Source organism: Fukomys damarensis, unplaced genomic scaffold (assembly GCF_012274545.1).
Source record: "Fukomys damarensis isolate Sample0158 unplaced genomic scaffold, DMR_v1.0_HiC HiC_scaffold_16, whole genome shotgun sequence".
Classification (NCBI taxonomy): domain Eukaryota; kingdom Metazoa; phylum Chordata; class Mammalia; order Rodentia; family Bathyergidae; genus Fukomys; species Fukomys damarensis.
The window spans coordinates 73360738-73373206 of NW_022900928.1; the positions used below are offsets into that span (position 1 = coordinate 73360738).

The 12469-nt window shown below is 44.5% G+C and overlaps 1 protein-coding gene across 2 annotated transcripts in view; it reads right to left on the bottom strand.

Moving 5' to 3' along the window:
- The window catches only part of Fez1 (fasciculation and elongation protein zeta 1), a 42676-nt gene that overhangs the window by 12344 nt on the left and 17863 nt on the right, over nt 1-12469 (bottom strand). For both annotated transcript variants that reach the window (XM_010628689.1, XM_010628690.3), the window contains exons 4-5: nt 2454-2540; nt 3-171 (exon numbers count right to left, since the gene is read on the bottom strand). In XM_010628689.1, the coding sequence (XP_010626991.1) occupies nt 3-171; nt 2454-2540 (256 nt within the window). The remainder of the gene's footprint in view (nt 1-2; nt 172-2453; nt 2541-12469) is intronic.

The window sequence follows — 12469 nt, forward strand, 5'->3', positions numbered from 1 at the left end:
ACCTTCGTAGGACCAGTTGTTGTTGAAGGTCTGTGTCAGGGCTTGCATCTCCTGCAGCAGGACTGAGTCTGCCTGGGATGAGGTTTCTCCTCCATCCTCTTCTTCCAGAACCTCCTCTTCCTCCTCAGGATCTGGGGAGTTCTGCATCATTTCCTCAATCTCCTCAATTACCTGAGAAAGGTACACAAAGGAGTGCAAACTCTGCTCTTTCCTGAAGGAGCATTTGGGCTCGGATTCTGATCAGTTAAGGATGTTTATAATCTGCAGTCTGTAAAATTCTTGAAGCAGTGCCATTTCTTAATAAATAATAATAAAAATAGACCTGGGCAAAGGCTCACCCACACTCTTTCTTTAATGGAAAGCACTCTTTCATGTACAGCCTCTTCCAAGAGCTCCATTTAGATGAATGTTTTATCGGAAATAAATTACTCTGTCAGGAAACAAACTAGAGCTGCCTGGAAAGGAACACTGACTTCAATTTGCTGAGCATTTTATTTCTAAGAGGGAAAATATTTTATCCGCCCAACTTTAACACAAAACCAAGTTCATTAATTGCCACAATACATGTGACTGGGGAGAAAAAAATGTTCCCAGAACATCTCAAAACGGGGAGGAAAACTGGCTATTTCTCCAGAATTCACCTGGACAGGAACTGATGCTATCCAGCAACAAGTGAAAATAAAGATGATAAAATAAGAAGAGGAGAGACAGGATCTGAATAGCAGAGAATAGGTAGGAACCGGAGCTCTAATATCTACTACTGATGGAGAGCTGCTTCTAAAAGTGGAAGTAAAGTTTGACCTGCCTGAAGGACTCAGTGAACCACTGCGTACACTGACTGTTTAAAGAAGAGAGTAAGCCGAGCTTCTCAAGCTGACTCTGCAGGTGATTTTGGTGGTAACAGCACATTTATACAACAGAATGTTCCAGATGTGAAGGGGTCCATCTCCAAGGCCACTGGGCTATGGTCTTGGAAATGTGTCTCCTCCTGGCAGGATGGACCAAAGGTAAGGAGGCTTAGAGTCTCCTCCTTTAGAATAATTCCTATTTTGATTCACAAACCTCTTCACCTCTACTTAGGAGCTTAAGGGACACCTAGACTTGGACTAATTTAAGCTAATTTGTTGGATGTGACTACATGATACAAACCCCCTTCAGGATTTTATGGCTGAGTTTCTCTGGGGAGAGCTAACATGGAATCTCTATCACTGGGTCCAGCCTCTTCTCACAAGTTGTAAGGATAACTTTCAGCCCCTGTTCTTTTCTACCTTCTGTTCTTTTCCTGCTTCAAATTCCACCTTTAAAAAGTTAAAGATTTTTTTGTGTGTGTGGTTTTTTTGAAACGGGGTCTCACTATGTAGTTGAGACTGACCTGGAACTCACTGTGTAGCCCAGGCTGGTCTCGAACTCACAGCGATCCTCCTGCCTCAGCCTCCTGAGTGCTGGGATTACAGGTGTGCACCACTACATCCAGCTAGTTAAAGAAATTTTTAAAAAGAAAAAAAAATCCTAGCTTTTGACCACAGATATGAAGAAGCACCTATACTAAACGGCCCTTTTTGACAGTACAGGTCCCAGTGGAACGTTCTCAGAAAGATTTTTTTTGAAAAATTGCATTGTTTATAGCTCAAAATAAGAATTTGTTGACTAAGATGTTGAATAAGGAATCCAAACTCAACATTAACCTCCTCAATAAATTACTAAAGCTAAAATATAATTACTCAACCAAATGTTAAAACCTTCTATTTCTTCTCACAAAGGCAGACGTGTCTCTAAGGCTTCTTTTGGAAAGTCCAAAATTTTCAGTGTTCTATAAAATGTGAGAAATTATCCATCAGAGAGAAGGCTCATCTGTCAGTTCTCTTTTTAGAAGAACAGATATTTGAGAAACTCATTTCAATATCCTGACTCCGAGTACACAGAATTGCAGGAGGCGGCTTAGCAGGCCATGAAGCCAGTGAGTACCAGGCCTGTCTCTGGCTGTCCTCACAACCTGAGCCCAGCCACCCGTGTCAGGAAGCAGGTGGCATAAAATAAAATTAAATTCCTCATCAAAGGCACCCCAACTGAAGGAAGGAGACAGGAAAGAGGGGAGAGGAAGAGGAAGTTAAAAGGATAAATGTGATATGTGTATGTACCAATTCCCTCTGATGAATGTATTTCTTGTGTATCAAATACATAAACTAGGGCCAGGGATTTAGTTCAGTGGCACTGCATCACCTCACAAGCTCAAGGTTCTGAGCTTGACTCCCAGTACCAAAAGAAAAAAAAAAACTATATATATATGCTAATTTTAAAAAATGAGTTGGCAAAAAAGGCACCCCAACTTCTCAACAAGCCACCCCAAGACCAGACAGCTTTCTTCTCCTCTAAGTGGATGTGGCAGTTATATTCTCTTAAACTTTTTCAGGAGAACAAAAGGGCCCAGGAGCCTACCTAGGAGAGACTCATACCTGATCTGCTGTGAGTAGAGGCTCCTCGTTGATTCCAGAGTCATTTTCACTCTTCTCGTTGAACTCTTCCTCTTCCTTCTCATGGATCTGGAGTAGGGAGGGAGATGGAATTCTCACTGACCATCACAGGGCTAGGATTCCCTCTAGTCTCCAGAGTGGAGGACACTGAGGGGCCACTGCAGCCACCCACGGTCTAAAGAGGGCAGCTGCAGGAATCCAGAGTTTTATCCGATACAGAACGTGCCCTGTCAACAGCAGGCATCACTGAGTCCAATGTTGACAGAAGAAAACAGGGCAGGAGCAGCCAGCGCAATTTTGACTCCAAGGGATCAGCACTGTTCTTTAACCCCTGGATAAGTCATTCTTGGATGAACAAGAAACCTTCTCGAGAGGAATGACTCAGTGACATGCTTATTTATTAAGGATTATTGATCTGAGGGTGTAGTCCAGATTTTATGTTATTGGGTATTTTGAGGGTAGTTGTTCCAATCCAAACAAGTCATGGCTTTCAGAATTTGAGGCAGTATCTGGTTGTTGTGTCTCAGCTGATGAGAATGTGTAATACATATACACAGGATACATCACTGAACTAAGAAAACAAGAAAAATGCTGAAAGGAGAAATCCGTTCAACCCATTTACTCTGCCTCCAAAATTTCACGACCCTAAGTAAGAGTCGAGAAATGCACAGCCCTTAAGGTTCTAGATGTTAAAGTCCAACAAGGTATCCATAGCATCTCAAAGAGTAATAGATTGGTACTCATGTTCAAATCCCACATAAATTAGTCACATCAACAGGTAAGGAGCTCTGCTGCCAGAGTCTGATTTGAAAGTCATCCAGGGGCTAGCAAGTGGGGTCTCCAGGAAAGCCCTCTGCAGCCCCACCCCTTACCTGATCTTCCTTTCTCTCCCCAAGCTAGTCTGTTGATTGGTTTTCCCCCTGGAGGTTAATTCATCCTGTTCTAACAGGAAACAACCAGTTCATCTCCCAGCAGTCAGATCCTAGATAGTCTATCCTCAGAAACCTTTCTCCTCTGCTTTGAAATCCACCTTGGCAGAAACCCCTAACAATGCATATCACCTTCTATCTCCATTTGCTTTAAATCAGGACTAGGTAATTTTTTTTTTTAATTAGGCAAATAGATTTAAAATGCCTTCTGCTCTCCACCCAGTGCAGAGGCAGGACAGGGAGGTGATGGAATCATTTGAGGGGCTGGTGTGCCAGATGGTGACATCTCTTTCTGCTGTCAACCCCATATGCTCCCATCTCTGCCAAGTCTACCACCTGTGGTAGCTGTGGTTTCCGCGGCTCCCCACTAGGAAGAACAAAACTCCCGGGGCCATACTTTGTTCATAACTGTATTTGTATGGCAGAACTTTGTACAGGGCAGTCCTGGGGTAGAAGTTAGGCTCCTCCTGGGAAATGAAGGTTTCGGGTATCTGGGTTCTGTTTGGGTTAGTTTTATAAGCCTCCAGCAGCAACTGCTGGTCTACAACCAGGATGTGGGGATGAAGGTTTGGCATTGTGGCAGTTCGGGCAGAGTATCCACTTGACTGGCTTTGGGATCCTCCCGAGGGACCGGTGGAGCACATTTCTGGGTCTGTCTGTGTGGCCCGGGGATGTGTACCTTTGGTCACCTCTGCTCTGGCACTGTACTCTGCTCTGCTTCCTGGCTGCTGGGAACTGAGCATCTTTGCTCTGTAATGCCCTTCCACCATGATATTCTTGCCTTGCAGGTAGATGATCAGAGTCTAAATTCCTTTTGTTTTGTTTTTGAGACAAGGGCTCACCCTGTAGCTCATTATGGAGATGGCCTCCAACTCAGTTCCATCCTTCTGCGTCAATTTCCTGAGTGCTGGGATTATAGGCATTCACCACCACACCCAGCTCTACATTGTCTTAAATATGAGCCAAATTACACCTCTCCTCTTTTAAATTATGAGTGTTGATATTGTGTTCAGCAACAGAAAGATGACTAATAGAGGAATTAAGGCTATAAAAATGCAATATTTACATTTTCTGAAACACATCCAATCATAGTAAGGTTATTTCACTGTCTGTTAATATTGCACCTTCATCTCCCTTCCAATACATGATCTCCCTTCCAAGGGCTCTCCCTTGAAGGGGAAGGCAGGGAAGAAGATTTGAAGGAGACATTTTCCATGCCACTGTTAATGAACCTGGGCCATGGGCTAGAGGAGCGATGCTTGGAGCGTTCTCTCTCATCTTGCTCTTAGGCACAAAGCCCACAGATCTGTCGTGTGCAAATAAGGTAAACAGCTTTGAAAGTCAACAATAAGCTTATGAAAGCTACCATGAGCTCCCACTCTTAAGGGAGCAATACCACCCGAGGCTCAGAAACCTCCCACCAAAATACTCAATGAAAGGAGACGACACACAAAGCATTCCCGAGAAAGCCTGGCCCTTTCCCTCTTCTATCTGCCGGCTCTTCCCTCCTCTTTGTTTCATCACATACACCCAGTCCCTTGCTTTTGCTCTTCCTTTTCTCTTTTTTTCATTAAATTTATTGGCACACTTTAGGTACACAATACAGTTACGTTCATCATTGAGATCTTGTGCCTTTACATGATGTGCCTGGGTTCTTTTTTCCCCCATCCCCCCTGCCCTCCCTTTACCACCTCCACGCTTCCCTATTTACAAAGACTTTGTTTCCATTTTTTTTCCTTTTCTTGTATTTATTTCTTTTCCCTTCTTTCCTTTCCCCTCCTCCTTCTCTGTTTTTGATCCTGCCTCTCCCACTCTTCCTGTCCTCGCTGGGCCTAGTCCCTCTGTTTCCTCCCAATCCTACCAGGTTATTCTGTCCCATAGCTCCTGTCGCTGCTCAACAAGCCCTTCCCCTTCACACTGACTGGTCACAGACGCCGCCTGCCTTCCCTCCCCCACCACGGCATTGTCTTCTGCAGAATGGAAGGTGGAGGACAGCAAGCAGAACACAAAAAAGGAAGGGAAACTGGCAGTACTTCCTCATACGGGCACTCTGATCCCTGCAGTGTGACACAGACACCAGAGTTGCCACATGGAGCCCCCTGGTCACTGTGTATGAGAAAGCCATGTTCCAGAGACTAAACCTGCTGGTTGACTCCACTCAATTGACATGAACCAGGTTGTTTAAAGAAAAAACATCCTAGCCAGGCCTGGTGGTGCACGCCTGTAATCCCAGCACTCGGGAGGCTGAGGCAGGAGGATCAGTGTGAGTTCAAGACCAGCCTGGGCTACACAGTGAGTTCCAGAGCAGTCTGAACTACATAGTGAGACCCTGTCTCAAAAAAAAAGAAAGAAAGAAAGAAGGAAATACCATTCTTCCAAGTGCCTTCCTTCCCTGGAGCCAGACAAGGCTGCCCCATACCAAGCAGAAGCTGTTTCTGTCTCTTGTTTTGGGGAAGGGTATCCATGGCTGTCATGAGGAGCAGAGCCTGCAAATGAGTACAGAGCCTGTGACACTGCGCAAGCTCGCTGTGTGATGGTTCAAATCAGGGTCAGAATTCAGTTGAATCCTTGCATCCAACTCTGACTGTTAACTAGTGCCTTTGTGAAAGCTTTCCAGATGATTCCATTCATAGAAAGGGAGTTTCTGCTGCATAGTTAGACCTTTGCCTAATAGTTGATTGCCCTTCCCACCAATGATTCACATGGATGGTTGCCTCCCTGACTAAAATTAAGAGAACGAAGTCATTTTTTTTAAACCTCCAGCTAAAAAGTAGAATAAAGAAGAGAAATTTGTCAACTTGTATCCAGCTCAAGGAAAGGGCCACAGTGTCTCTTTCATGCTTGTGAACAATCAGGGAACATCTGTGTGGGTGAAGTCGAAGGCTCTGTATTACCACAATGCCATGCTCCACTGCAGGTGGCGACTGAGGATTTATTGAAAGAACTAATGAGCAAACGACTAAATCATAGTCCTATATTCACTCCTGCAACATAACTTAGTTTCCTTGTCACCTAAAGAAAAGCAAGATGCAGTGTCCTGTCCTGGACTTCTATTTCCTCTTGCCCTAGACAACATCTATCTGTCATGAAATAAAAATTATAGAGATCAAAACAAATTGTCTCTTAAGTCACAGGCAGCAACAGAATAGGTTGATTCACTGGAAAAATTCAAAGTGGACAATGGTTAGTCAGGTGCAGTGGTGCCAGCCTGTAAACCCAACATTCTAGGAGGCTAAAACAGGAGGATTGCAAGTTCAAGCCCAATCTGGGAAACTTAGCAAGATTCTGTCTTAAAATAAAAAATAAAAATTGTTGGGCACAGCTGGGCATGGTGACACATGTCTGAAATCCCAGCACTCTGGAGGCTGAGGCAGGAGGATCACTGTGAATTCAAGACCAGCCTGGTAGGCTACATAGTGAGTTCTAGGGCAGTCTCAACTACATAGTGAGACCCTGTCTCAAAAACCAAAGAAAAGAAGAAAAAAAATTGTTGGGAACATAGCTCGGCGTGAAGGCCCTGGGTTCAATCCTCAGTACTGGGGGAAAAAAGTGGACAACTGTTAAATGAGAAAACAAACATACATATGTACTACATAGCTCAAGCATATTATTTTGACTTAAAAATACAAATTAAGTCACTCATTATTCACCGAGCTCCCCTGTAAGGCCAAGCTTCTAGTCCTGCGCCATCTACATCACAACACAGCTCTAAAGACTATTTGTCATTTACATGTCTTTGGAAGGAGAATACACAGCAGACTGAGCAGTTATCTCCTCTCCCTCTTCAGACCCTATGGAAGTGTGAAGAAAAGAATCAAAAAAAGAGTGTCCCACAGGGACAAACTGAACAGTAGAGACAGCAGCAAGAGGTGTCATCAGGCAGCTGCTGGCCCAGAGGGCTGAAGGGAGCCACACGGTTTGGGAGGAAGCTTCAAAGGCGACCGGATTCAGACTCACACTGGAAATGTTGAAAGGCTTAGGAATACAAGAACCCAGCAGCAGTGGGAGGCAGGGCTGAAAAGAGAAGGGTTTCTGGGGACCCCAGGTCTCTTCTCCTGCCCCATGTCAAGAGGGAACCACCATCCTCTTTCCCTCTCCGTGACAGGAGCCTTCGCTGCACAGGCTGAGAGTGCCGCAGAGGCTCGGACCAGAGACCCCAGACCGCCTGCAAGTGGGGGAGATGAGTCTTACCACCGACTCACCGGAAAGACGCCCACTCCTTCCCCAAGGGGGCTCCCAGGACACTGGCAGCCAGCCCCGCTCCCAGTCACCATTCTGCCTCTCTCTGGAGGGACTGCAGGTCTGCACCAACCTTCATGGGCTCCCGGCTCAACGACCAGGTCCTTGCAGATCACTCAACAGTGCGGTGCAGCAGTGGCCCCAGCCCCACAGATGCAGCTCAGCCTTCTAGGGCCTCACTTTTCAACACAAAAGGATGCCCACAGATTGCCAGGTGTGTGGGGAAATTCCCACCATGAATGATGGAAACTAAAATACACGGAAAAGGGACCCAAAAGCAATATAGAGTACCACTTTGATGATGCCGATACACAGTGTGCGTTAACCATTCTTATTCTCTCATTATTTTGTTGGGAAATTTTGTTTTATTTTGTCATTCAAAAAAATCAATATAGAGAGCACAGACACCCTTGCTATGAAAACTATAAAGACTGCCTTCAGAGGGACAGCAGAAAGCACCGCATCCTTGAAATACAACTTGTTTATAAGATTTCATCAAGCTCGATGTGGTGCTATATAGTCCCAGCACTTCAAGGCATTGAGGCAGGAGGCCACAGACTCAAGCCTAACCCAACCAATTTTTACCTGTACCTCACATTATACAGAATTTGATCACAGACATAGCGTTAAAATGATAAAATGACTAGAAGAAGACTTATGAAGAAATCTTAGTGACCGCAGCTATTACAAAGATTTCTGCTGGGCAAGGTGGCACATGCCTGTGATTTCAGCACTCAGGAGGCTGAGGCAGCGGCCAGCCTGAACTACAGAGTGAAACTGCCTCAAAACAAAGAAAAGCAAAACCCAAAAATATTTCTGAAATATAATGAACGAATGTAGAACAATTTGAGCTTTCAAACTCAAAAACAGATTGGTAGTTCCTTCAAAAGTTGCACGTAAGTCAGGTGAGGTGGTGCACCCCTGCAATCCCAGCACCCTGGGACACTGAGGCAGAAGAGTCACAACTCAGTAACTTAGTGAGACCCTGTCTCGAAACAAAAAATAAAAAAGGCTGGTGATATAGCACAGTGCAAAAGCCCTGGGTTCCTTCCCTAGTAGCAAGCATGCATGCACACACACACACACACACACACACACGTGAAGTATATACTCATCATATGATTCAGTCTTCTACTCCTATGTTTCTATCCTAGAGAAATGGAAGCATATATTCCAAGAAGATTTAGACAAGACTATTCCCAGTAACTTTATTTGCAATATTAAAAACCTGTAAAGAACCCAGTGTTCATCTATAGGTGACTGAATAAACATATTGTGGTATAACTGCGCAGTAGAATACTACTAGCAAGGAAGGGAATGAACTGTGGATTTATTTATTCAATAACATGAATGAATAGCTAAGGAATTATACTGGGCTGCGGGGGGTAGCTCAATGGTAGAGCATTTGCCTAGCGTGTGAAAGGTCTCAAGGAAGAAGAAGGAGAAGGAGAAGGCACAGGGTACGCCCTGTCTCCTGTTTCAAGAACCTGGAAGGACAACTGGCCCTACTTATCAGAGAAGTCCTCTTTATAGAGGTAGATTTAACCAACTACAGATAAAATAAAAAATTTAATTACACGTATACTACACATGTACAGACATTTTCTTATACTATATCGCTGTACAATAACTATGTATATAACATTTACAATGCATTAGTTTTGTGTGTGTGTGTGTGTTTTGTTTTGTTTTTGGTACCGGGGATCAAACTCAGGCCCTTATGCTTGCGAGGCAGGCAGTGGAACCCCTGAGCCAAACCCCTGGCCTCCACATGTATTAGGTCTTATAAAAGAACTTAGATATAATTTAAAGGGCACCAAAAGATGCGCAGAGGTTATATGCAAAAACTACACCATTCTAAGAATAGGACTTGGGCATCTTGGACTTTGGCATTGGCAAGGAGTCCTGGGACCAACCTCCCCTCTCCCGGCACACAAAGGGAGCGCTGCATAATAAACTCTGCTCTCCCGGCCCTCTCTTCTGTCTCCCTTTATGGCCACATCTGCTTGACCAGCATGTAAAAGCACACAGAGCAAGCAGGTAAGCTTTACACTTCCGCCAGAATTTTGGGTTGAACCAGTGATGGGTATATTGGAAACAAAGCAAAGAAAAAAGCAAACGAGTTCATATATACATATATTTGAATCCAGGACTCACACATGGTAAGTGTGCTTTCTTCCACTGAGCTACCCCTAGCCTCCAAACGGCTAATTTTTAAGAATCAAAGAAAGGGCTTTTGGGAAGTGAATGGATCGTGGGGTGTGTTAGTCATCAATGGATCGCTACATTGATGAGTTCATAGCTAAATGTGACGTGGGGAGGTGAAGCGGTCACTGGGGTGTGGCCTAGAAGGGTGTATCTATCTTCCTCCTGCCTTGGTCTCTCTTTCTATGGGCTTAAACCTCTACAAGTTATGAGGAAAAAAAAAATTTCCTCCTTCAAGTTGTGGGTGTCAGGTCTGTGTCTCAGCGACAAGAAAAGAACTAAGACAGTGATGGTGAAGTTAGGGCACCCATGTCGCAGCGGGCTGTTATCACTGACAGTTCCAGAAGGTTTGCCATCACTGAAAGATGAATAGAAACAGAAATACGCTATCAGGAAATTAGGACTCTATGCCTCAAATAAAATAAGCAAACAAACAAAAACAGCCGAAAGAAATAAAAATGGTTGCCACTGTAGAGCAGGGAAAGACAAACACAAGGGGCTCTGATTCGACGGTATTTAAGAAACGTTATTTGATTTTGTTAAACTACACACACGTGTTACTTGGACTACAACAAAGCAAAAACAGCTCTTCTTGCAGTCACAGTTAAATAACGTGTACACTAGTTAAATTACTTAGTCATGGTCACAAGGACAAGCGTGAACAAGTTGAGAAGAAGCAAAGTCTCTTGCAATGTACCACCAAGCAGCCCACACCAGCCTCGCTCCAGGGACCCAGCCAGGAGTGTGCATCGGCATCCCTAGGGCACTTGGTAGGTTCCGTGTGTTTTAGAGGGGACTCAGAGCACTGGTTAACCTAGTGAGTCATTTAAACTTGGGTCTGTTAGAGAGTTTCTGCTGTAATTAATCCAAATAACAAAGGAAGAGGAAATAGAAAAGTCTCCCTCCTCCTCCGTCCACACTTGCTGCCCTGCCCTTCCCCAGGGGTGAGGTGGAAGATTGCCACACAGTGCCACTCAAGAGCAGCCTTCTCAGGGTCACTCGGTTTGCCCTAAATATTAGCCTTCTGAGGGAATTCTGCAGATGGTGATAAATCAGTCCTTGGGAAGGACAGGCCATCTTATATATCCTTTGGCTTAATACACAAAATGAGCCAGAAAGGTGGCCAAAGAGATAACAGCAAAATCTGCCTTTTGCAGCAGGATTTGGCCTGATTTAATTTAGTGATAGATTTATTTCATGATTGCCTCCTTCTCTGCATTATGGGTGAGTGCTCAGCACCACACATACACTCGCTGCAAAAGAAAACGAGAAGCAACAGCTCAAAACAGCTACAGACAAGGCTGCAGTGTCTGCTGAGTAAGTCTGTAGCAAACCTTAGTCTCCAAGTTACCATCTTGTCTGCCTCAGTCAGCAAACACTTGAGGTTCTGAGTATTCTGGATTTAGATTATCACCAGACTGAAGAAGGGTGTACAGCCACTTTTTCAACAAGTCAACCAAACTCTGATCTCTTTGCTGTGTTATTTTCAGCAATAATCTGCAGATATACCGCCCAGTAAATTCCTGTCTTCTGGCGTGGGCTCAATTCAGGAGCACCTAGGGAGGTGAGAGCCACACCCTGACCCATCACTTTGCTGCGTCCTCAGCACTGTGCCAGCCCTGCCTGATGCACAACTGTCAATTTTGTTTCATAGCTAATCCTAGAAAGCCAAATAAGGCAGAAGTTACTCTTTTTTTCTGGCGGTATCAGGGATTGAACTCAGGACCTTGAACTTGTCAGGCAGGTGCGTTGCCACAGAGCTACATCTCCAGCCCCCAGAAGTTACTCTTTAACATGGACAGGGCCATTAAACAATTTAACATTCTATAGGCTGAATGTATTATCCCCTCAAAATCTTTAGGTTGAAATCTCAACATCCTAAGTGATAGCCTTGGAGTTGATTAGGTCATGCGGACAGAGCCCTCAGGAATGGGATTCATGCCTTGTACAGTTGGCTCAAAGGAACTCATTCATCTCTCCTGCAGTGGGAAGACACAGCAAGAAGGTCCTGTGTATAAGCCAGGAATCAGGCCCTCTCCAGATTCTGAATTGTCTAGGCTTTCTTTTGGACTTCTAGTCTCCAGAACTGTGGGAAATAAACATCCGTAGCCTATAAGTCACTCACCCTAAGATATTCTGTTATACTGACTAGAACGCCATCCATTCTGTATGTAAAGTCAGCCAGGAGAGGCAGTTTGGATCTTGAGAGGTCATTCCCCTCAGCCTATGTAAATCTACTCCAAAACAGTCCCTGTATCAGAAGCCCTTATGGACCACCTTAAGGTAACTTGTTCTTTGGCACCAGTATTCACAGACAGTGACTCTGGCCCAGGCATGTAAATGTCTCCTTGGTTGATTCATAAAAAAAATCTTGGGCTGGAGATGTAGCTCTATAGTAGAGTTTTTGCCCAGTAAATACAAGGATCTGGAAGGAAGGGAGGGAGGGAGCGAGGGAGGGAAGGGGGGAAGGAGGAAAGGAAGGGAGGAATTCTTCCCCATTGCCAGGCTACAAGATGTGTTAGCACTTGTTCACAACACTGTTTTTGGTGAAACTGAACTGTTCATCAGATGACAAAAATCACATTTAAAAAATTTCTTTTTTTTTTTCTTTGTTTTTTTTTTTTT